General features: G+C 46.6%; 2 protein-coding genes across 5 annotated transcripts in view; one reads left to right on the top strand and one right to left on the bottom strand.

Annotated features, from left to right (window-relative positions):
* The window catches only part of MLH3 (mutL homolog 3), a 37,524-nt gene extending 25,436 nt beyond the window's left edge, over positions 1-12,088 (top strand). For all 3 annotated transcript variants that reach the window (XM_048852231.2, XM_048852230.2, XM_048852233.2), the window contains 4 exons: positions 7,892-7,915; positions 8,160-8,238; positions 9,532-9,683; positions 11,593-12,088. In XM_048852231.2, the coding sequence (XP_048708188.2) occupies positions 7,892-7,915; positions 8,160-8,238; positions 9,532-9,683; positions 11,593-11,676 (339 nt within the window). In that variant the 3' untranslated portion in view covers positions 11,677-12,088. The remainder of the gene's footprint in view (positions 1-7,891; positions 7,916-8,159; positions 8,239-9,531; positions 9,684-11,592) is intronic.
* Positions 12,089-12,847: 759 nt separating this feature from the next.
* EIF2B2 (eukaryotic translation initiation factor 2B subunit beta) lies at positions 12,848-22,335 on the bottom strand. 2 transcript variants are annotated; one of them, XM_048852251.2, is made up of 8 exons: positions 21,855-22,335; positions 20,089-20,209; positions 18,947-19,095; positions 17,566-17,729; positions 17,108-17,203; positions 15,981-16,118; positions 15,166-15,232; positions 12,848-13,382 (listed from the first exon to the last, which is right to left on the bottom strand). In XM_048852251.2, the coding sequence occupies exons 1-8, from the start codon at positions 22,015-22,017 to the stop codon at positions 13,225-13,227; spliced, it is 1,056 nt and encodes a 351-aa protein (XP_048708208.1). In that variant the 5' UTR covers positions 22,018-22,335; the 3' UTR covers positions 12,848-13,224. The 2 variants fall into 2 exon arrangements, with proteins under 2 accessions (XP_048708208.1, XP_048708209.1); XM_048852252.2 differs by lacking the exon at positions 21,855-22,335 and adding an exon at positions 21,149-21,429.
* Positions 22,336-25,300: the final 2,965 nt, after the last annotated feature.

Genomic DNA, 25,300 nt, shown 5'->3' with positions numbered 1-25,300 from the left:
ATGTATTCCACTTCCAGCGCTCATGTGACCCATGCATATGGGGTCTGACTCTTTTGGCTAGCAATGTCCATGAGGGCCATGCCTGTGCCCTGGATGTCCTCATGCCTCTCTTCCCTCTTCTCCCCTTATCCACCGCCAGAGATAAAGGACAGAGTAGGCCCAGCTGTCCCTCAGCTCCTTCTTACTGCCCGTGGCTGCAAGACAGAACCCCTGCAGAATCTGCTTCTCTGCACACTGTGTGACTTTACTGATCATGTGTGTAATTATATATATAGAGAGAGAAAGAGAGTAATATTTGTATAGTTAGCGTAGTGTCTTTTTTACACTTAGTGGCTATATATAACAAACAAACAAAACCCTCTTATTAAAGTTAGGGACTTCCCCAGTACCAGGATTTAATTGCTGTGATAGAAAGGAAGTCCCAAGGGTTCAAAACTTGCTCCTCCTATGATTCAGCTAGTCCGCTTAATGATTCGCACTCAAGGTGATAGATGCTCAATCTGTTGCTCCTTCTCCAAGAGGACACAGAAGGTGAGAAAGGTCCACCTTAAACATTTTTTCCTGAAGCTCTCAGATAGCGCCTCCTTAGAACTGGAGAGAAAAGGGCCTCTCTGGCCTGAACAGGCTTCCTCAGTCAATGCTTCAGTTTTCTGAATACAGTAGGAAGGAATATCTTTCCCACAGCAAGCACAGACCTCAAATACCCTTCTTGGGACCTAGTAAAAGGAAGCATAGATCTCCTCAGACTATTAAGACAAAGGGTAGTTCATGGTCCAAATTAGGTTTCTCTGACACCCTGATAAAACCCAGTTGCTGAGCACACATGGTACTGTCTCAGGCAGTGGTCTGCATTTCACCTGGTACTGACTCTCGATGCATGAGATGTCAATGACCTGTCACCTCTGAATCTGCTACTGACCCCTATAGTACAGATGCTCCCAGCACTGACTTTCTTGGCACTGAAGTTATTTGTGGTGTCACGTGATCTTGCAGTGATCATGAAGCCTGAGTCACCATAGTATTCTCAGCTGTAAGAGTGCCCTCTGTATTTTGGTATTGACTACCAGTATTGCTACAGTACCAGTCAACTCTTCAGCTGCAGTGGTGGGGAAGACTCAAGCTCACCCCAAAACTCTGGTTAGGGTAGAGGAGGAGTACTCATTTTCTTTCTCCCCTTTTGAGCATAGTAGGGAGGGTATCCCCCAGCCACTCTTCTCTTTTCTATTCATATGACCTTTGCTGGTCTAACAGGGAATCTAGAAGTTGTAGATGTACACCTATGGGATCTCAGGGAGAGCACTCACCTTGATATCCAACCCCATGGCCCCCAGCCTCTTACTCCTACAATGTGCAATCTTGGGCCCTTTGGGGTATGCAACCAGCAAGAAAAACTATCTCCACTACCCCTTGTAGACTTAGATCTCATTCCCGTATGAAACTTCATAGAGTGCTCAAGGGGCGCTGATGGTACAGACTCACAGTATAGCACAGGAAGATGAGGAAGAACACCTGCAGACAGTAGAGCACTTGATCCCAGCAGTGGTCTAGTCTTCCTTACCAGATTAGGCAGTAGGTCCCTCCACTTCCACTCAGCCGTATGATTGGGAAACATTTCAGTAACTGCTGCATTACATATTGGAAATCTCCATGGAGGTAGAGCAGGAAGACTCACACAAGCTACTGGATATTTTGTACTCTTGCTTGCCTGAAAGGCGTGCCATGCCAATTAATGAGGGGCTGTTGGAGCCAGCAAAAAAATTATAGTAGACCCAATCATCTGTGGCACCTACTTCTAAAAAGGCAGATAGGTACTGTCAAGTCTGTCATAACATTGGACAGATGGTGCTAGAGATCATCACCCCTGGCTACCCTATATATTTCTACTCCTTGCCCCCTGCGCTACCTTCCCCATCCCTCTTCGGGAATCCTTCTCATGAGAGCCTATTACAAGCAGAATTGGCCTTATTGCTTCATGTAGGAGCCATAGAGCAAGGGCCCTCAGAATTCAGGGGAAGAGGCTTCTACTCTGTTTTTTCTCATTTCGAAGAAAAAAGGGGGTCTTTGTCCTATCCTAGATCAGAGGAGATTGAACAAATATATATGGCACCTCAGATTCAGGATGGTAATACTTGCATCCATCATTCCATTTCTTGTGGCTCAGGACTGGTTTGTAGCTCTTGACTTACTGGATGTGTACTTCCATAGAGCTATCCACTCATCCCACAGGAAGTACTTGAGACTCACAGTAGGGCCCAACTATTACCAGTACAGGTCTGTCCATGGCACCAAGAGTATTCACAAAATGTCTGGCAGCGATAGTAGTGCATTTAAGGAGAAAAGGTATCCATGTCTATCCATATCTGAATGAGCAGAGGAAGGTCCAAGTAGGAGACTACAATATCAGTTCTTTCCTTGTTTTCCCAACTGGGATTCTTTGTGAATTGCAAGAAATCGTCTCTAACCCCATAACAGACAATAGAGTTCATAGGAACCATGATTAGCTCTTGATCAGCAAATCCCTACCTCCAAGAGGACATCTTATGGTCTCTTCAGTCCATAACAAATGAGCTAAAATTTACTTTAACAAGGTTGGTGTGTATATGCTTAGGACTGTTGGACCATATGACAGCATGCACGTATGTGACACTGCTTGCCAGACTTCACCTGTGGTCCTTGCAGTTATGGGTGAGGTTTGCATACTCCCCGTCAAAGCATCACATGAGCAAGAGAGTCCTGGTCCCACCCCAGATTCTATGAGAACTCAGTTGGTGGCTGGAAACATATAGAAGAGGGTTTCCTTCTTGATCCCCTCCCTGACAATAAAACTCATCACAGACACCTAAGGTACAGGTTGGGGTGCCATCTGCATATGCAAGGGATCTGGTTTGAAATTGCATGTGAACATCCTGGAGCTCAGGGCTTCTAGCTGGCCTGCATGGCATTCCAGCTTGTTCTGCAGGACTCCATGTTGCAGATCTTGACAGACAATATATCCACAATACACTATGTAAAGAAGCAAGGAGGTGCTCGGTCATCCCCTCTCTGCCAGGAGGCCATCAAGCTGTGGACTGGATGTCATCTCCACTGGGTAATCCCATTGGCTTTAAACCTTTCAGTAGCCCGCTAAAGCCTGAGAGGCTTCTTAGGCAGCACACAGCAAGCAGTCACAAGTGGTCACTGCAGACCTCCATCATAGCACTGATATTTCACCATTGGGGGATTCCCACAATAGATCTGTTCACAATAGGAAATATTACCAAGTGCCTGAACTTCTGTTCAAGAGGGGGTATGGGACTGGGCTTCTTAACAGACACCTTCTTTCTACAGTGGTCTGAGCCTACGAAACACCTTTCCCTCCATTCCCTTGATGTCCAGATTAATATCCAAAATCAGAGAGGACAAGGCCATACTGAACTTAATAGCTCCCGACTGGCTGAGGCAATTTTGGCTGTCTTACTTATTGCAAATGTCCATTTTATCTCCCATCCATCTTCTGCTCTGTCCAGACACGGTATCATAGAACTACAGTCAGATCTTGCACCCAGACCTACAGTCATTGCATCTGATTGCTTGGATTTGGCTGGTTGAGCACTTCTGACAGGGACTGTTCCTGACAGGTTAAAGAAATCCTCATGCATAATAAGAAACCATCTCCTATGAATACCTACTCCTCCAAATGGAAAGGGTTCTCTGTATAGGCAATTCAGCAGATTCTGGATCCAGTTGGGGCCATGGTACCACAGATGCTTGACTACATATTGCACTTGAAACATGCTGGATTGGCATTTAGTTGTTTCAGAGCTTACCTTGCAGCTATATTGGCATGTCATGCTCTGATACTGTCATATGCAGTCTTCTCATATCCAGTGGTATTGAGATTCCCCAAGGGCCTCTTGGATATTTACCCCCTGCAGGAGTCCCAGCTCCTCCTTGGGATCGCATGTTGTCCTCTTAAAACTCATGGAGCCTCCATTAGAGATACTCATGGATTGTTCAGTACATCACCTTACTCCTAAGAGAGTCTTTCTGGTAGCTGTCACCACAGCATGGAGTGCGAGGATGCTCCAAATCTTTATGGCCAGGCCTCCTTTATCCTTTCACAAGGACAAAGTGGTTCTGAGAATTCAGAACCCTAGCACCATAAGTTCATCCTTAAGGTAGGTAGTCTCGACATTTCACCTAAATCAGCCAATTAACCTATGAGTTGTCTTCCTGAAGCCACACTCAATGCCAAGAGAGAAGCTGCATACTTTGGACATTTCTGGAGGCTTGCTGTATTACTTTGACAGGATTAAATGTTGTAGACCGTCTCCCTGGGTTGTTGGTTTTTTTATGTATATATTTAGCTTGTCGAAAGGCCAAGCCATCTCATACACTGCATGATCTACTTAGAGACCTTCTGGGATCTCCACTGTTACCAGCTAGTTTGTGAGCCTTTCCCTTCACACATCAAAATACTGCCTGTGCCTTGATGGAGGGTGTCTTCAGGAATGTGCCAGTATCCAAGATCTCAAAAGCAGCAACGTGGAGCAACCCACTGACTTTTGTCAAACATTGCACACTTGAGTGGGTGTATAGAGGTGATGCCAAGTTTGGGAGAGTAGTACTTCAATCTTTGAGTAATGCAGCTGGCTTTTAGTCTCACCATCTAAAGAGGATAATGCTTGCCAGTCACCTGTGATGGGATCCACACTAACACATACTCAAAAAAGAGAGAACAGGTATTTACCCTACAGTAACTGTGGGTCTTCAAGATGTAGTCAGTGTGGCTCTCACAGCCTGCTCTCTGATCCACACTTTTTGGAGTCCTCAGCAACACCAGCTTTGAATTGTGAGGGAATTGAGGGAGGGTTTAGGCTACTGTGTCCTGTATGTCCTTGTATGGGAGTGCAAGGAGGCACAGGGTGCATGTGCAGACACTACTATTCAAAAAGACTGATCTTGCATGCATGAGGTGGATGGGCTCTTACAGGATCCACACTGACTACAATATCTCAAAGAACCATAGTTTCTGTAGGGTGGGTGTGATGGGATGTATTTAGCACTTGGTGGCTCCCTGCTGAGGGTCCTGCAGTCTTACTACGCCCCACCCCAAGAAAGAGTAAGTTGGGGAAAAGAGCAGTGAGGGTGGGTCCCCCAAGGTTGCCTAGAGAGGACTCTCTGGAGCAGCCATTTTGGAAACTGCAGAAATTTGGTCCTCTAAGGGCTAGAGGGTTAGAAACGACCACTCAGGGCCCTGCTGGCCCAGATAAAAGTTGCTGCCTGGCCTTAGCAGTTCAGCTTGCTGGGAGCAGAGAAGTGAAGAAGAGTGTTCCTCTTGGGACAAGGAGCCTGATAATTAGAATTTATGGCTGGCTGAACTTACATAGTTGGACTGCAGAGAGAGAGGAATCTGAGGATGCAGGGCTGAACATAAAAGGGCCCGGTATGAAGAGGCCCAGGGAAGTAGCCACAAAGGTTTGAAGTAAGGAGTATATGGCTGCTGTTTATAGCATTACTGGACACAGGTAAAATGGAATAAATCCACAAAGGGGACAGGGCTTATTTGGGAGCCTGAACAAAGGGCTGAATTTAAAGGACCCAGTTCTGAGGCTGAAGATTCTACTAAGGACAAATAGATTGTTTATTGGATGTTCATTTGGACTGTGTGACTTGGCTGGAGGGCCAAGCCACTGAAGACCTACCAAGGTTGTCAGGCAATCTCAGGGGAATCAGGGGTGAGAAACGGACTGTGGACCACACTCCACTGCTTGGAGGTGCTCAAGTGGTGAGTGCCCCCTTACAGTGTGGAACCATTCTTTTCCTTCTGTTCTGGATCATCTGTTATCCCTAAAGCATATAGGATTATTCATCAGCTCTATGAGGATACATTTAGGAGCAATAGCAACTTATCATTCTCCCAGCAGGGTCACACCATTTTTTCCCACCATACAGCTTCTAGATTCCTTAGGGACCTATTCTTGTGTTTTCTTCCAGTCTGGGACCCTCTTCCTTTCTGGGACCTCAGGATAGTTTTAGCTGAGTTAATCGGACCCCCTTTTCACCCGCTCACAACTTACTCTCTATATCACCTGTAAAAAACAGCCCTTTTAGTAGCCATAACATCAGCTTGAAGGGTAGGAGAGATTCAGGCTCTTGCGTGGTGTTCCCTACAGACTAAGTGATCCTTAAGGCTCACCCTAAATTTTTTTACCAAAGATTGTCTTGGATTTTCATCTAAATGAGATGATGCATCTGCCAGTTTTCTTTTCCAAGCCCCACTCCAACCAAGAGGAAGCCAATCTACATGTTGCTGGTATGATTAGGGCTCTTTTATGTCATCTTGACAGAACAATACCCTTCAAGAGCATCCCGAGGCTATTTGTAGCATTTGAAGATAGGGTGAAGGGTCAGGCAACATCTACCTAAAGACTAACTGGGTATGTAATTGTATTAAATCATGCCATGAGTTAACTAGATTAGATCTATTCTATCTAGGTTCTATCTGGGTTAGACTGAACTTATCACTGTAGTATCTGAGCACCTTCCAGTAGTGCACTAAGCAATGTGACTAAACATTTGTCATGTGTTGTTTTGTTTTGTTATCCTCTCCTTAGGGAGAGAAGTGTATGCAGTGGAGTGTCATGTGTTGGTAGGGCTTTAGAGGGTTGGGGTTTTTTGGGGTATTTTTTTAAATATACATGTTATGTATTTATGTTAGAGGAAAAAAGGTTAAAGAGCGGAAGGTGGTGAGGTTTTTGATCGTCCTTAGATCCACCCATGCAAGTTATAGCCCACTTCACCAGGGCTTAAGCAGCTTCTGGAGCTTCTCTGAAAAGCATACCAATTCCAGAAATTTGCAGGGAAACTATATGGGGGATCAGTCCACTCCTTCATCCCACATTATTTCTTAGTTGAGGCCTGAAGATCTGATTCCTGTTTTGGCTGAACTGTCCTGCAGTCATTATTTAAATAGGACTTCTAGCATCCACCCCCTGATTAGGAGGTCACTGCTTACTAGTCACCAGAAATGGAATACATGTGGATAATCACTCCCAGAAGAAACAATGGTTGCTTACTTACAGTAACTGTGGTTCTTCACAATGTGTTGTCTATGGATTCTGCAACCCATCCACAACCTTCCCCGTTACTAGAAAATCCTATACCACCTACGGTCTGTATTGGCGAAGAAACTGAGGGATGGTTGTGCGAGCCTCTGCTCTTTATGTCCTTGGATGGGAAGGGGAGAGGGGGCATGAGCACATCCAAGGTGTGGCACCAGTGAACACTGCAGGCCAAAAGAGTCCAATCTTGAATGCATGGGGCAATGGCTCACTAGAGGTGGAATCAATGTGGACAACACATCTCTTAGAACCACTGTCATTGTTGGGTAAGCTACCATTCTTTCTTACTGGTCTTGTAATTGAACAAGCTAATGGGAGATGCTTTAAGATTAGGACTTAAACAGATTCTGGAAATTGTGTGTTGCTATCCCTTTAGTGCAGTCCTGAAAAGTTGTAGTAAGTTCGGGAGTTTGCTGGGGTGACTTCAGGCTGGTCTTCTGTCTATGGTACTTATATGGCCCTTATCATGTAGTACCTGAGACTCACAATCTTTAATGTATTTATTCTCCCAACACCCCTATGAAGTGCTATCATCCCCAATTTAGAGAGGGGAACTAAGTGACTTGCCCGAGGTACACAGGAAGTCTATGGCAGAGTGGGGACTTCAACCTGGATCTCCCACTGCCTAGGCTAATGCTCCAATCATTGGCCCATCCTTCTTGATTATTTATCACAATGAGTGACTTGGAACTGGAGACAGTAAATATGTCCAGGTTTGGACAATAGAGAGGAAAGTTGAGGAGGGAAAAAACAGTAAGTGATTGATTGTTCTGCCTCTTGCTTTTCAGGAGTTGATTCAAGAACAAGTTGAGGTAAGTAGTGCTCTTCTTTTGAAGTGGGTCAGGATAGCTCTCAAGCAACCCTGAAAGTTTTGTTGCTTGAGACAGGACAAAACCTGGGAGAATACCATCCTTTAGCTCTTAAGGATTGACAGTGGGGAGATGTGGACCAGGTGGGCCCTACTAGGTCTTCCTCATCTGTTCCTTCTCTAATGTTACTATTCTTTCCTTTTCATACTCACTGGAAAGTTGGACCATGTTCTCTCTCTACTTTTAGCTATTGCAGACCACAGGAGGCGCACAAGGGACGCTCCCACTAACCTTTCTAAAGGTGCTGGCTTCCCAAGCATGCCATGGTAAGTGAGCTGAACTTCTCTACTTTTCCATTTCTACACAGTGTACTTTCTGGGGCTCTGGAATAATATGGCACTTTGAAGGGTTGCAGAAGTCTAACTTTTTAAAGACAGGGTGTCTACTAGTAGCAGGAGGCAGTTGCCCTCTTTTTGAAGAGCTCTGCCAAGGACAGAACATGCTGCCTCTATTTGCATTGTTTGTGGCTATTATCCACATTCCTATTCAGATGTGAGATGCTGACAAAATAGAGCCCTAATGTGCATCAATTCATATGAGCTCTAGAACTTCTAATTCAACAGTTCTGTGGGAGCAGGAGGAGTGCCCTGTTCTCAAAAAGCACATTTTTGACTGCCCCAAATGGTAAGTTGTAGAAATGCCAGTGTAGGGTGTCCTGGAGACCCTGGAAGTGCTAGTTTTCTGGATCCATGATGGACATCTGGCTCACCTTCTGGGCTTTTAGAAGCCCAGAAGGTGAGTAGATCTCACAAATGCAAGCTGCAGTAATTCTAACCCCTTCATGCCAGCAGACATGTTGCATAGTGCATTAACATTCCCCTCATGGCCAAAGGGCAAATGTGGATTGGTGGGATTGTTTCAATGGCACATCACTAGAGTCTCCAAGTCGCAGACTGCGTACAAGATTGCTTTTAGCTAGAAGAGCAGGACAAGTGCCATCTCTGAACTGCAGGATACAAGCTGCTAAGGTGAGAAATAAATGAGACCATAGATTCTCACACCCTCTGGTGTTTAGGAAAGATAAAGGTTATTAAAGTACCAGAGAGACCTTACTATCCTGCCTGGATTTGCAGTGGTTGCATTAAATGCCCAGATGTGGGAAAGAGTGGATGATTACTGAGGTGGTACTCAATCTCTAAATAGCATATGGGGTGGGTGTTCAGTCTTTCTCTGTTTGGTAGCTCCTCATTTGTGGAATGGCCTTGTTTTCAGCTCTGGAGGAAGCTGCTCATGTGCCTTGAGCTGGAACAACTGTAGCATCTGGGAAGCAAGGAAATAGTTGCCCTGCCATCTAGCAGCCTCAGACTAGACCAAGCAGCTTAGGCTATGGAAAAGGTTGTGTGTGTGTGTGCCAGGAAGGCTTCTTGAGGGAAGTCTGATTAACTGGAGCTAAATCTGAAGTCTAGTGTACTATGCTGCTGGTTTGTGGTCTCAGGGTGCGGGAGGAAGTGGGAGCTGCCCCATATTAACTTGCTATGCTGTCCATAGTTCCCAGAGGGGGGCTTGTTAGCTGAACTGAACTCTTGCCAGCACATGCTATAATTCGCCTCTCTTTTCAGGAGCTATTAAGTTTAATGACAGCTTGACTAAGGAGGAGAGCTGCCAGCTTATTGAAGCTTTGTCCTCTTGCCAGCTGCCTTTCCAGTGTGCTCATGGGAGACCTTCCATGATGCCACTTGCAGACATAGACCACCTGAAGCAGGAAAAGCAGGTACAGTGTGAAGAGCTGAGCAGAGAGAGGCAACAAACCCACAGGGTGGGTTGTCTGAAAAGATGCGTTAAATCTTGCTAAGCCTTTTCATCCAAGTTTCATACTAACCAACAACACAGCTCACTCTGTATCCACCACTTAATACAAACAGAGGTATCCTGACTGAAATAACTACTGACCGCATGTGATGTAAACAAACCTCTAACTCCTGTCCCTCCCTTAACCGTTCCTATATTATTCCTCACGGTATTGTGTATAAATGAAGACTGTGACTCACTGGGCACAAAGAGCATGTCCAGATGCTATTTTAGACTCTAGTCATTTGGTGTATTGCACATTTGCCTTTAGAACCCTACTGTTAACATGCCATTTCCTGTAATATTTCTTCCTGAAGTTGTACAGATTTGGTAAGTAGCCACTGGCAATGTTTATTCAGCTATCCTGTATCATCTTAGGGAGTCATACTATTGGTAACCCTTTGCAATTGAAACACTGTTATAAACTCATCTAAAGACAAACTGGAGGGAATTCAAAGAAGAGCAACAAAAAATGGCCAGGGAACTGCAGAAGACTTACGAGAAGAGAATAAGTCTGTCTAATTTGGCTAAGGGACAACTAGTGGTGGGGGAAGAACTAGTAATGTGCACCTTTCTAAAGCTCCCTACTAAGTGTGCTGTTCCCTAAATATGTTGAGTACATGGGATATCCCACAGCAGATCAGTACTTTTTGCTTTTTTCTCTTCTTTCATAACTCAATTTCTTAGGAAATGGTTGCCTGAAACAGTACATTTGCTCTGTGTGCCTAGATGGGTAAATCTACTATTTGAAAGGTGGAATTATTTAGGATGATATGAGGAGTTATAACGAAGAGGAATGGGACGAAATAAAGAAAGAAAATCTAGGCTGAAGATCAGGAGAACATTTTGACTGTCAGGGTGGAATGATTTTTTAAAATCAGATTGAGGTTTTGTAAAACTAATTTGAAAATTTGTACTATTGCAACTTCAGATGAAAATATACAATGAACTATTTTTCTTAAATGCCACTTCCAGTAGGGTATTTGAATTTTACAAAATTAAATTGAATAGGATGGCCCTGATCCTGCAGACAAGCTGGTGAGTAACTTTACTCACAAGAGAAGCTCCGTTTACTTTAATGGGGTCACTAGTGCTTAAAATTAAACATGCTTAAGTGTAACAGCAGTGGTTAAAACATTGTATTTTTATTAAACTTTTCTCTTAGGAGCATAAAATCTTTCATTTCAAAACAAAATTGCTTCACTGTTAACAATGAAAAGTTACTTAGACTTTTAATACACAAGTTATTATAGGCACTTAGGTGACTTATGAGCACATGTCCCATTGACTTCAAATTCTGCCAGAAGAGTATGGCCTTGCCAAAGCATTTCAGCTTTCTTCATTCATGCCAGTTTATATCAGAATGTGGTGCTGGTTGCAGATATAGGAAGGTCAGTTTGCTTATCAGTTTTCTGTTCTTACAGTGAGGGTATTAATGAGGCCCTGGGCTTCTCATTTTCAGAAAAGATGAGGCTTTTAAGTGAGAGACTTAAGGGAAAAAGATGTAAAATCTAAAATTCTACTAACAACGAGTAAACTAATGGAAGAAACAAGTACAAAACAACTCAGCCTAAAATGAGAAGCAATGGACTAGCAAGATGTATATTAAAAAAAAAAATCTGATGTTTAATAAAAACTTGACTTTTATGCACCCTGCTGCCAAGGCACTGCATCAGATTGTGAAACTGGAAGTCACAGAGGACATTTAAAATTAGATTTGATAAAACACTTGAGCATCTTTCTGTGTGGGGAAAGGACTATGAAGGTCAGTAAAGTCCTTTTCTCTTAATGAAACTTTGTATCAATTCATTAATTCTCTCTTCTCCTACCAGCCTAAACCTAATTTGGCTAAACTGCGGAGAATGGCCCAAGCCTGGCAGCTGTTTGGGAAACAAGGACAGCGCTTCGAAGTGTGAGCTAAAAACCAGACCCTCCAGGAATGTTGATGTCACACAACCCCTCATATTTTCAGCCAGCAACGCGAAAGCAGCATTGCTGCTTGCATGCAACTCCTGAGCCAGGATGGTATCAGAGGTACTACCTTCACAGCTGACCTTCTGAGGAGCCGAGATCATCCCTGGGAATGTGGCAGGAGAAGGCTCGTATAGCCCAGAGAAGAGGCTTCAATGTTCAGAAATTATATTGTGTGCCTAGACGTGGCTATTCAAGGGTAGAAATAGTCTCACACTTGCAAGTGTTAAATTCCCTTCTTGTGAGAATGGCAGGACTCCTCATTGGGGAAGGGTTGTTTTAATGTATTTACAACACTTTGAAGGTGTAGAGGGCTAAGTATTTATTAATAAACCAACAACACTTTCCTCAGGCTCACATCTGTCTGGAGTGAGTGCAGGCCATCTGCAAGATTTTGTAGACAAACTTAGAGTCAGACCATCAAAGAACCAAAAGTGTCACTTCATTCGACTAAGCATCTAATAGCAGAGAAATCCCAGCTAGCTGTTTCTTTCCTTGCCTGCGGCTTTCACAGCACATCAATCCTTTTCTCCAGGTGGAGGGGAGATCTCAAAAATATAGCCAGGTGCTATCTTCTCAGTGAAACATGAAGTTGCTGGAAAAGAGGTAGTTAAGGATCCCTAGAGCACTACTTGCAATAAGAAGTCCTGCTCGAATTCTAATTTTATTCTGCCTCCACTCTTCAATTCACCCTGCAGCTCTAAATAGATTGGGGTTTATTTCTATACCAGTAAGGGGGTCACGTTACAAATTTCTATCTACTTATTAGGCATTACTATAACACACAGGATTTAAGTGCCTAAATTAAAACAAGAATTCTGGCCCACCAGGTTTTACTGTCTAAACAAAACCAGAGGGGGGAAATATTTCACTTCTTACCCTAAACTGTGATGTAGCGTTGCTGTGCACTGTTAAGAGCTGTCATATTGCCAGAGACAGCTAAAGAGAATGCACTCTAAAGCCTTTGGTTTGTAACAGAAGGCTTTTCAGTTTGCATCCACCAAAGCAACTATAGCCATCTTGCTACAACAGCAGCTCACTGCTGGGGCCAGTATGCTGCTACTGTTTGAAGAATGAGCATTTTATTCTTGTATAGAAAAAAGCCAACAGCAGAGATCACTACAAGCAGTCTTTATTGTAGCACACTAAGGTAATGCAGCTTAGTGGCAACAGAGAATTCCATTTATACCCAGTCCATCATTGAACCAGAACTTCTGTGGAGATATACAAGAATGACAACAACAGGTTCCAAACATCAAATAGATTCAAAACTGCTCCATGTGCCTTGTAATACAAGTGGTGGAAGCAAAACCAGGCCTAGATCTGTCACTGCTGCTCTTGGCTAGGGTGGAAACATTATACTCTACGCAGATGCTTCCTTTTGAAGACAGTCACCCCCATCTCTGCAGCCCTGGATTTATTTAGCTGCTGGGTCTTCCAAAAGAGCAAGGTAGGAAGAGCCTGGACACTGAGGCACTTCATGCCAGTAGATCTTAGAGTTCATGGTCATCAGGATGGTAGAGCTCACTCATGAGGCGATAGATGTAGGAGGGCGCATTACCCCCAATGTTGGAGATGAAGAGAGTAATGAGCTCTGGGGGAACATAGTCAAACACTGGGCAGTGAACATTGATCTTTGACAGGATCTCCCCTGAAAAGCAAACAGTCATGGTATTAGAGATGAGCAATAGACAAGATGATGTGGAGTGTGGCTTCACCATACGCTGCCTGGAGCACAGGTTGTGACCCTCCCCTCACCACCCCTGAAGTCAGCACTGAAATAGCAGAACAAGATTCGAGACAACCCCAGCCATGGTAGGTTTATTTGAATTATGGATATAAAGCACAGTCTTGGATAAAAATGATAGCGTTTGCCCCTGCTGATGGCTGTTGCTGGTGCTAACCAGAAGAGCCCCCGATGGAAAATTTGCAAAATGCCACAATGAAAGCCTTAATCAGAACTGTCTTAGCCCAGCGCTGGTTGGGTCCTGCTGCACAGAAACATGGATTTGGAAGGTTGGTTGCTATGTAAATGGGCACCAGAGCTGCCATCTTTTTAAAGATGGATTCTCAGAATTTAAGGCCCGAAGGGACTGTCATGATCATCTAGTCTGACCTCCTACATGTCACAGGCCACAGAACTTCACCCACCAGTTCCTGCAATACACAACCTCTGGCTGAGTTATTAAAGTCCTCAAATCTTCATTTAAAGACTTCAAGTTACAAAGGATCCACCATCTGTTCTAGTTCAAACCAGCAAGTGACTAGTGCGCCACACTGCCGGGGAGGGCAGCCTCCCCCCATCCATGTCTGCCAATCTGATCCAGGGGAGGGGGAACACATATTGTCTTCTAATATGGTGATCAGTTAAGACTGTGAGAATTTAGACAAGACCTACCAGCCAGACACCTTGGAAAGAATTGGCTGTAGTAACTCTGCGCCCTCCCCATCTAGTGTCCCATCTCCAGCCATTGGAGATATTTACTAATATTAGTCACAGATGGGACATATGCATGGTAGGCAACCTCATCATAACATCCCCTCCATAAATGTATCAAGCTCAGTCTTGAAATAAGTTAGGGTTTTTGCCCCCACTACTCCCCTTGGAAAGCTGTTTCAGAACTTCACTCTTCTGATGGTTACAAACATTCATCTAATTTCAAGCCTAAACTTGTTGATGGGCAGTTTATATCCATTTGTTCTTGTGCCAACATTGGCCCTTAACTTCAGTCCTTTCACTGCCTGATGTTTGTTCCTCTGATGTATTTTATAGAGAGCAATCATATCTCCCGCAACCTTTGTTTTGTAAGGCAAAATAAGCCAAGCTCTTTATGGTCCTTTCTTGTAAGGCAGATTCTCCATTCCTCTGATTATCCTAGTAGCCCTTCTCTGCACCTGTTCCAGTTTGAATTCATCTTTCTTAAACATGGGAGACGGGAATTGCCCACACTAACCTGGCCTCAGAAGCTCCATGGCAGAAACAAAACTATGTCAGCCAGTGGCAATAATTCATATAATATTTCTGGAGTGTTATGTTCCAAGAAGTCACATTACGTATGAACGCTACACAGAAACTAGTTTGGTTTCTGACACTGTGCTAGGGCTCTGCTGCCCACCAGCAGGCAGTCACCATCAGAATCTTGATTTTTTTTTAAAATTACTACCTGTATAAGAGAGTGTTTCATAGGGCAGGAGCCCAACTGCAAGGATGGAGTTCAGAGGAAACCCTGTTCCATTCCTCCCATCAGCCAAGTAGCATATAAACTAGGACAGTGGTCAGTCATTTCAGAGCTTAAAACAATGGGCAGGATTTCCTGCCCTTGGTTACAAGCTAATTCCGTCTTTAAACATGTGAGACAGGGTCCCAGTTCCTGCTGCCTTGGGTCAACACAGCTAGTTCCCCTTCAAAAACCTGCACTAAAGAGGACCAGTACCTTCTGTGAATGGCAGCACTTCTTGTGGAGAGACAAACTTGTAGAATGAATCCTCTTCATTGGGGAACTGAAAGAAAGAGCAATAGGGTCAGAAGAGGCCACCCATCCCCATTATACCATTTGGAGTTGGGGCATAAGTGCTGGAAGGGACTGAGCAGAGGAAAGTAAGTGCCTCACAGCTTAGGTTTGTAGAGTGTACAGCAGTCGCCTGCAGCCTCAGACGAATACGCATGGTAACTGCAGGTGAAACTGTGCAGCAAGGGGCTCAGGCAAGCCATACATTCCTAGTTCCTTTATGTCTGCTTATATTCTGGCTGCTCTGCAGGATAGCCTGGTAGGTCAGGAAAGCAGAGATACATGACTGTCTCAAGCTGCTCTTTAGTGACTTGAGACAGGATCCATTATTACAATATCAAAAAAGCAGAGCAGGAAAGTCCTAAAACATCTCCTTCCGCCTCTGAAGATGCGAGTTCAAATCGCCACTGGATTAAGTGAAATGAATATGATAGCTCTCAGTCTCTAGTGGATGTTGGTCTATATCATAAGAGCCCACCATTCAGGATATCTGGCAATCTGTGCTGGAACAAAGGCCTAAGCCACATCAGTAGAGCTGTTCGGGGAAGGTCCATCAATGGGGCAGAGGCACCCTTGCGTTAGGATTTAAGTGCATTAGCAGGGTTGGTAGAAGCCTTCTGGGTTGCCAGCCTGTATTTTAGCCAGTCCATGCTATCCATTACTCACTTTCATGAGCAATATAGGTCCCTCTATTTGCCATGAGATACAGCAGATGTTGTAATCAAAGTTGTTGTACCTACCTGCGGTGAAAGCTTGAACATGGGTGCACAGACGATGAGGGGAGTGGAGTGGTGTTTAGCTGCCAGTGCCAGGGTATGAGTCCCACTTACAGCAATCAACGCACCATTGGCCAAGATTGTCTTCGTACCAATGATCACCTTCCAAGTACAAATTAGTATTAGAGCACTTTGCAATGAACTGGGACAGGCAGAGAAAAGGAGCTCCAAATCCTGGGCTACTGGCTCAGACCATGCTGGGGTTAGGGGCTGCAGGTTCTCACCTTCTATATATATCACAGCAAGAGGGCATTACACTGACTAGACAGACAGTAAAAGGCTGGGATTCTAGTTCAGCAGGGTGCTGGATCTGTTCCATCTGAGACTGGCTCTCCACAAAAGTTTTCCTCTAACTAGAACAGCATCCAGAACTGTCAGACCTTCCAAGTGGAAGTTAGAAGACTAGCAGGCTTCATTGCAGGGCTGTGGTGCTCTATTCTCATCTCCACACGAGAGTGAGGAAAGCAGTCAGACCTCTGAGGATGTCCAGCAGCAATTTCCTGACACCCTGCCAAAGGCTGGCATACTGCCTACTCTGTGACTTGTGCTCCAGGCAGGGGCGCAGTGCTTCCCCCTCAGGATGGGCAGGTTTTGGTTGTTTGTTTTTTATTTAAAAAAAAAAAAAAAAAAAGCTGGAGTCAACCCTTGGCTCTAAATGTGTGTTTCAGAGCAACTCTGCCTCCACTCAAGCTCATTGTTTGTTCTAATGCATCCTGGAAATTTAGCCACTCGGGTGAGGGGCAGCTGGGATTAAGTTGGGAGTCCCAGTGGAACTGTGCCAGTGTGGTCAGTCACACTGGTTTCTGCTTGTACACTGTATCCTGCTCCCCATCCTCTGTCTTATTAAATTGTAAGCTTTTCAGAGGAGGTGTTCTATTTCTACATGTCTATATAGTAGCACTCATATTATGGTGGGTACAATATGTAAATATTAAAACCTCTCCTGAGACATCCTCTCTAGCCACCTCTCTCCAAGCTCTTTGGGGTCTTTAATAGGGGAAGCAAACTCACTTGATGCTGCCTATGGATGGCTCTATAAGGCCTGAACACCAGAACCCCACTACCGACCCCCCCCCCCCCCCAAAACCTACCTTGTTGACTCGAGACATGACAGCAAAGATGGCTGCATCGCTCATGACAGTGGTTTCAATCTCCTCTTTGGATAGACGGACGGCCATTTCATGACCCTACAGAAGAGAGAGAATCTGGTGAGTCCCTTAAGAGGGAACAGACAAGGAAGCTCCTGAGTTGGACTTGATGCAGTGCCAGACACACAATTCAAGTCAGAAGCTACATTATCTGAGCCAGAAACTTGCCAGTGGTATAGCACATATGCTGTCCTCTAAATCACTGATGGGGGAGGCAAGGAGTTTCCCCCACTTCTTGGCCACAGCCAGCAATCCCACACCATTTCTTGGGGCAGCCTGGTCACTCCCTCATGCTGAGCAGAAGTACGTGTTATTTCTACACCTGCTCCTCCTAAGGCAGATAAAAGCACTGCACAGCTACCACAGACACAGCCTGAGAACACGGCCAGCCAGGGTCCTACCTGGCAGAAAGGCGCACACTCCGCCACAATGACATGGAATTTCCGCTTGCGTGCTGCCTCCTTCAGGAAGGCCTCGACGGTGCGAGAGTAACCAATGGTCATGATTACCTCGTTGGAGTGGATGTGCTCCAGCGCTTGCATCGCAATGTTATCAGTGGTGCCCTCTGCAAGGGAAGCCATCCAGCCGTGAGAGGAGAGTCAGGCCCTATACCTGCCATTCTGATTCCAGCCACAGACAGCACCAACAGGAGAGAGCACAAGCCCTCTGCCACTGCACACAACTGCAATTCCCTCTCCATGGAACTATCCCATAGGCCCAAAAAACCCAACAACATACTTTTTAGAGCTTTGGGTTTGAAGGGAGAGCATCTGAGGTTTTGAGCTACAACTTGATGAAAGGGCAAAACATTCCTTATCTGAACACTGAGACCCCCAATTTGGTGACTAGGTTATTACCTGACCCCCCCCCCCCAAACCAGGCTGTGTGTCACATCACCCTTAGCTAAGGCAGCAAGATGGGCATTGGTGGAGCAGCATCAGTTCCATTCCCCAGCCCCTGCACCAGCTGGGATCAAGCTAGAGTCTGGCTGTACGTGCCTTGTGGCAGCACAAAGAGCACCACATCCTGACTTCCATAGGCTCCCAAACTGCCCAGGAAAATAAGGCATATTGAAAATCCCATCATAAGGGGAGAGGAAAGGACCAGCATCAGCTATGGTGGCCACCCTGCCCATGGACTAAATCTTGGTGCCAGAATGGGAGATGCATGAGGAAGTTATAGCCTGCCAGTACTGAATGTGGAGGGAGGTTGCCAAGCAGTGTAATCCTCAAGAGGATAGATGGTCGCTGATCTGTGGACAGATGTAGAAGACAATGACCTGTTGGGAAGGAGAACTGAAGCGGAATGCTGTACCATGTGCAGAGAGAAGTTTGAGAGGTTCACAGCAACCCTCCTAGCTGTCTCAGGTGCTGCACGCAGACCTCCTTGGCTGCAGACAATCCTTGCAGTGCATCCGCCAGGGAAGAAGTGAAGGGGAAAATATTTAATTCTGTTCCCTGCAGGACCTGAGCACACCATGGCTCCATCTTAGTCAGTTGGAGGAAGGGCTCTGCTCAGATTCTTTCAAAGACATGAGTGCAAACAGCACAGGGCTGAATTTTCCCTGTTTCCAGAAGGTGCATACTTGACACTGTTCTGCTCTCCTCACAGGACCACATAGGAAGGGATCCCTCTGCACTGCTCCCGGGATACACACATTCTGCAAGATTGAGCCTCACAACTCCCCATCCTTTCCATTCAAGCTGGGAACTGGTTCTTCCCCATCCCTAATCCCATGAACAGCCCCCTCTCCCACCCTGTGATAGAATGGTTTTCTCGTACCCAGCTCTATCAGCAGCTCACTAATAGCTTCAATCACATTAGCCCTGAGTGGGGGATAGGGAGTGCTGAAGTCCTCGCTGAGCCCTCCAGAGGTCAGAAGCTTGTGCAGTGACTCCTGCTGGTCACTCTCCTCACTGCGTCCGCGGAGCCTATGGAGAGAACACAGCCCATCACAGCAAGAAGGGAGCACAAGTAAACAACCTGATGAGGCTGCTTTTGAGCTTTGCTGTCCTTCCAGAGCAGAGAAGTAAGGGGCCTTACTTATTCAGGGTCAGATAAGAGGGCCACACCTATTTTCTCAAATAGCCTCCAGAGCAGACATGCCAAACCTACGAAAAAAACGCAGAAATTGGGCTTGTTTTTGGCTTAATTGGCTTGTGAGTTGCTTGTTGGCTAGTAGCTAGTTGCTTCTTTTTTTTGATCAGCTACTGGCAAGCAGGGACAAGGTGGGGAGAGAATCAGGGATGCACAGCAGGCCCACCACAGTCCTAGACTGCACGCCGGGGAGATCTAGTCACATAAAGTGTTGGGAGTTCTTAGGGACTGGCTTGTTTTGGCCTTGTTTTGAAATGGTATTAGCTTGATTTCTGGCTTATTGTGAAAGTTGGGGTGCTTATTTACTGTATGAAAGTTGGCAACTGTGCTCCAGGGCTGTCTGTGGCAGAAAGCTACCTGAAGCTTTGCCAATAACTGTACCTCCTGAAAGCTATGTAAGTAAACTTTGAAAGATGCAGGAGGCACATGAAACAGCCTGGCTCAAGACTGCTGCTCCAACAGAACACTCTCTCCTAGGAAAGTAGGGAGAGGACAGCATGTGCAATACAGGGTCAGAACACAGAGAGATTTGCAGCAGAGGGAGGCTTCACGCAGCAGTAACACATACTAGAAGAAATGTCAGTAGCGGGGAAACCACAAGGCTCATTGTGGCTACAAACCTTCCTACAAAGGAATTAAAGGAGTTTAACCTTGAAGGTAAATCTTTGAGACAGGGAGGACAGACATCTCATTTAGACTCCTGAAGAGTCTCACAGGAGCAGCAAAGAGAAGACACCATACAGGATCCAAATGATTCTGTCAGAGAGATCTTCTCCCAGATCGCTGAGAGGGGTACACACAGGCAGCAGGGGGAGGGAGAGCTTCACCTGCCGTACTCCTCGCGAATGATCTTCAGCACTCGCCGCACCATGTTTCCCACAGTGGTCTCAGACGGCTGGGCTACAGTCATCCTCTTGCCCTCCTTCCGAATCAGCACCATCAAGTCCCCTGAAACAAGGGGATGCCTTAGTATGGGCGCTTGGGACCCCTTCAACGAGCGTGTGCTGCGGACCTGTGGGATCGGTCGACGCTACGCACGGCTCATGCGGCACCTCATGGTCTCGGACACTATCCAATGGTTCAGTTACATAGACATCGAACACATCACCGGCCACCGACAGTACCAGTACCAGTACCACATCGTGCATCAACTATGGGAAAGGGACTGAGACTGAGAGACTTTTTCCATTGGACCATATGAACTGGAACCATAAACTCACTGAACATTAAATCCCACCAAATGAGGGTAGATCCATCCTCATCATCGTATCCGCTCATTATACTCCACACCTGAACATAGCTATTATATAGACAATATATCCCCATATCTCAATGTCTGTACTTTGACCCGTTAAACTTTTACCCCCAACTGGGGAGATTGCAGATTATGTATTCCTTACGCCACACACTCCTAAACCGAATTTTGCACCCCTTGATAATCTATACCTTATTCCCTGATAACCAGAAACTTCTATGCCTAAACTCTGTACCATTTTCTTTTTACTTCAACATTATCCTAATAAAATTATTAACTCTATCCTTCCAAGAACAGGTCCTGCCCACAGTCTCAAGTAACTCCACAGCCAGTGGCGCTACGCCATCTTAAAACCAATCTATCTTTCAATAGTCCTGCACCTGGTTCAATTGCTACTAACATACTGGAACAAATATTTAGACAGAAAACTTAGCACCATGATCTAGAAAACAACAGCCATGAACAAAAAATAAAAATAAAAAAAATTTCAGGTGAGCTATAAAGGTGAGATCATTCCAAACTAGTCAGGCTTTTAGATAATATTACTATGTGAGTGGATGAGGTGAAGACAATAGATGAGATGGGATTTTTACTAAAATATTTCATACTGTATATCACTAAATCCCACTCACAAAACTAAGTCAAAGTGGTTTGGATGTCACACATTCCAGGAACTGTTCAAAGGATCATAAACTGTGGAGCACTGAGTTCAGGGAGAGGGGGAAATCCAGCTGGTGCGTACTGCAAGTGTCAGCATTCGCTCTGGTCTTATTTAACAGCGCATACTGAATTGGGAAGATCTGCAAATACCAACAGGGAAAAAGAAATCCAGCGGGGTTTATGAAAAAGCGGGGGAGGAGACTCCGTATTCAGAGGGAAGTATCTCAAATCCAGGGCCGTGGTGGGCGGCAGACACTCATGTTTCTGATCAGAGAGTGTTTCCCATCAAGGCTAGAGAGAGGGCTCATTAAAGCGCTAACCCCGGGGGCAAGCTGTGATCTCAGGGTGGATGAGAGAGGGGCGGACGGAGGGATAATCACTGCGGGAGCCAGGAACCTCGAGCGCGGGCCTGTGGCTGGGAGGAAGCATCTGGGCCCGGGCGGCGCCGAGTCCTACGGAGCAGGGAGAATCCCGGCGGCGGCTCGGGGAAGCCCCTTGGCAGCGAGATGGGGCCACGGGGTGCCCATCGCTGGGGAAACGAGCCCGGGCGCCGCTCGAGGGCAGGGAGCTGGCGCAGGCCGAGACGCGCTGCCCGTGGCCGCCTGCGGGGACACCGGCGCCCCAGGGGGTTCCCAGCCAAGGACTCCCACGGGACCGCCGCTGCCCGCCCCGCCTCACCCGCGTTGCCCCAGCGCCCATGGCCGATGATCTTCCGCAGCAGCCCCACCGTCTGCCGCGCCGCCTCCTCTGAGCTCAACCGCTCCCCGCCCCGCTTCAGCCGAGCCACGAAGGCCTCGATCTGCTCCGACAGCCCCGACTCCTTCTCGGGCGCGCCCGGCATCTTGGCGGCGGCGGGAGCGAACGGAGGTCGGAACTGTGGGATCGAGAGCACCACTTCCACCCGGACCCACGCTAGGGACGGACCACTTCCGCCTCTCTCCACTGCTATTGGCCAAGAGCCATTCTCTTTCTGTCCACTCCAGGCCGTTAAGCCAATCGCAGAGAAGATCGAGGCGTCTCTCGTGAGCCGATTTCGCGGCGGGGGGGCGTTGTGCAAGGTTTTCCGTCCAGAGGCTGTGACCTCTGAATCTGTCCCAAACTAGCGTCACTCCAGGGCCCTCCTCCGAGTGCGGCCGCGTGGGATCTGCCGGGGCGGTGGAGCTAGCGAGGCTTCGTGGAGTCCACGTAGGGCAAAGTGAGGCCCACGTGCCTGGGGGAGGGGCTTGGTATATGGGGGGCGGGTCAGCAAGCCCCTGGAACATTCTGGGGGGGAAGCATGAAGGGGGCCCCACGTGCATACCTCCCAGCATTTCAAGTGGCTGAAGTGGGATGCTGCACCACTCAGGTTCAGCCTCTCTGCCCCGCCTTGTGCCAAATATGATATTATGACCTAGTGCAGGGGGTTGCAATGATGCTGAAATTTAGCCTGGCCACCCTGACGGAGACAGCAGAGGGACAGACCAAACCTGAGTGGCGCTGTGACCCTGCACCCCAAGTTGCAACACCACTTGGTTTGGGGGCCCAGAGCTAACTGCCCCTCTTCTCCCTGAGCTGCCCTGAATGCGGGAAACGTTCCTTTTGCATTGGGATGGGGCAAGGTTGTGGGTCAAAGTGAACAGTCCTATGGAACCTGGGACTGTTGGGAGTTCTGCACGTGCATCGACGTAGGGGGTGCACAAAGCAAGCCCCTGTGCCTGAGGTATGTGGGGGACAATGCCCAAATAAAAGTGGACATGACAAAGGGAAGCAAGGCCCAAAGACCCAGGAATGAGCCCTAAAGGCCCATAGATTGGGGCTTGCTTCCCTACTCCTTCATCTCAAAATGCCCAGAAGAGGTGGAGGGGAAGTAAACCCCAGTCTTCCATAAGAGGGCTCTCATACACAACTCAAGATGCTCTTTTGTCTAACTTATTTCAGAGTAACAGCCGTGTTTGCAAAAAGAAAAGGAGTACTTGTGGCACCTTAGAGACTAACCAATTTATTTGAGCATGAGCTTTCGTGAGCTACAGCTCACTTCATCGGATGCATACCGTGGAAACTGCAGTAGACATTATATACACACAGAGACCATGAAACAATACCCCCTCCCACGCCACTGTCCTGCTGATAATAGCTTATCTAAAGTGATCATCAAGTTGGGCCATTTCCAGCACAAATCCAGGTTTTCTCACCCTCCGCCCCCCCCCCCCCCCCCAGGTGAGAGAACCTGGATTTGTGCAGGAAATGGCCCACCTTGATTATCATACACATTGTGAAGAGAGTGGTCACTTTTGATGGGCTATTACCAGCAGGAGAGTGAGTTTGTGGGGGGGAGGGGGCGGAGGGTGAGAAAACCTGGATTTGTGCTGGAAATGGCCCAACTTGATGATCACTTTAGATAAGCTATTATCAGCAGGACAGTGGGGTGGGAGGAGGTATTGTTTCATGGTCTCTTGTGTATATAATGTCTACTGCAGTTTCCACGGTATGCATCCGATGAAGTGAGCTGTAGCTCACGAAAGCTCATGCTCAAATAAATTGGTTAGTCTCTAAGGTGCCACAAGTACTCCTTTTCTTTTTGTCTAACTTATGTTTGCAGCCTGACAGAAGGGTGAGAGACTTAGGGCTTGGCTACACTTGCAAGTTAGAGCGCATTAAAGCAGCCCCGGGTGCTGTAACTCCTGAGGTGTCCACATGGCAAGGCACGTAGAGCACCTGGACCTGCAGCTGTAGCACTCCTGGTAATCCACCTCCACGCGAAGCATAAAGCTTGTTGTGCCCCGGCTGAAATGCCTGGGCATCAGTGTGGAGGAGGTGTTGCATTACTGTGCTATGATTGGCATCCGGAGAAAAGGCATTGTGACCCCCACACTGCACTTTGTGTGGAACAGTTCTTCACAAAGACTACAGGTCTCAAAGTACAACACATACTCTTGAACTGAGTTGTAACTGCTCAGATACAGTTAGGGCCTTACATACTGGGCCCTCTCCCTAGACCAGGGGTTCTTACAACAAATTTTTTGGTGGCCTCAGAGTGCGGCCACCAACTCTGGCTGTAGCCATGCTGACAATGTTTCCTAAAATATTTAATTAACTTTAGGAAAACGAAATAAATATGCACATATATATGTCCAAATCACTACAATTTATTTATGTAGGGTTTTTTCAGACTCAGTAATAAAAATAATTTACAGTTATCTCTTCTGGACATAAACAGAATAAGAACATAAGAATGGCCCTACTGGGTCAGACCAAGGGTCCATCTAGCCCAGTATCCTGTCTTCCAACAGTGGCCAGTGCCAGGCGCCCCAGAGGGAGTGAAGAGAACAGGTAATCAGCAAGTGATCCATCCCCTGTCGCTCATTCCCAGCTTCTGGCAAACAGAGGCTAAGGACACCATCCCTGCCCATCCTGGCTAATAGCCATTGATGGACCTATCCTCCATGAATTTATCTAGTTCTTTTTTGAACCCTGTTATGGTCTTGGCCTTCACAACATCCTCTGGCAAGGAGTTCCATAGGAAGAGACAGAGTAAGACCTGTTGGTTAGTTCCATGGTCTCACTACTGTGGAGAGGGACACTTCCACATGGTGGAGAGGCCTAGAGCATTTGTAAGCACAGCAGAGTGGATGTGTAGTGTCTGCTTAGCAGAGGAGAGAAGAGATAGGCTGGGGAGAGGAGGGTGGAAGCCATGTTGGAAGCTAGGTACTTTCCCTCACTCTCCTTTTAGAATCTTTTTTAGAATCCCTTAATGCCCGATGCTGACATTCTGTTTGTAGCAGTTTATCCTTTTCCATTGCCCACATGACATTCACTGCAATATCAAAGGCAGATTATGGCCAAGAAGAATTCTGACTTTCCCCAGCCCCGCAACTGAATTGGGGTGGGAGAGAGATTGGGAGTGTCTCTCCTGTGGGAACCTCCATGGGCAAAGACTTCTGTGGGGCTAATTTGGAAAGGAGGTGGGAGGAAGGGCCTTGGGTCACATCTCCTGCCCACAGTTCAGCCCTGCCAGTTCTCAGGAGCTCTGTTTTCTTTACCCACAATCCCCATGGTGTCCCCGATGGAAATAGTAACAATCCCACGATTCCTAATAGCAGCGTCGGAATGAGACATTCCTGAGGTCACTTCCCTCTCTGCCCGTC

This window comes from Caretta caretta, chromosome 6 (genome assembly GCF_965140235.1).
Source record: "Caretta caretta isolate rCarCar2 chromosome 6, rCarCar1.hap1, whole genome shotgun sequence".
NCBI classification, from domain to species: domain Eukaryota; kingdom Metazoa; phylum Chordata; order Testudines; family Cheloniidae; genus Caretta; species Caretta caretta.
The sequence above is the reverse complement of the archived record's forward strand: the minus strand, read 5'-3'. Positions and strand labels throughout refer to the sequence as shown.

Coding starts and splice junctions, on each gene's coding strand:
- EIF2B2 (XM_048852251.2), bottom strand. CDS start 22,017: ATGCCGGGCGCGCCCGAGAAGGAGTCGGGGCTGTCGGAGCAGATCGAG. Junction 20,210..21,854: donor TGGGCGCTGGGGCAACGCGG/GTGAGGCGGGGC, acceptor CCCTTGTTTCAG/GGGACTTGATGGTGCTGATT. Junction 15,233..15,980: donor TGTTCAAGCTTTCACCGCAG/GTAGGTACAACA, acceptor TCTTTCTTTCAG/TTCCCCAATGAAGAGGATTC.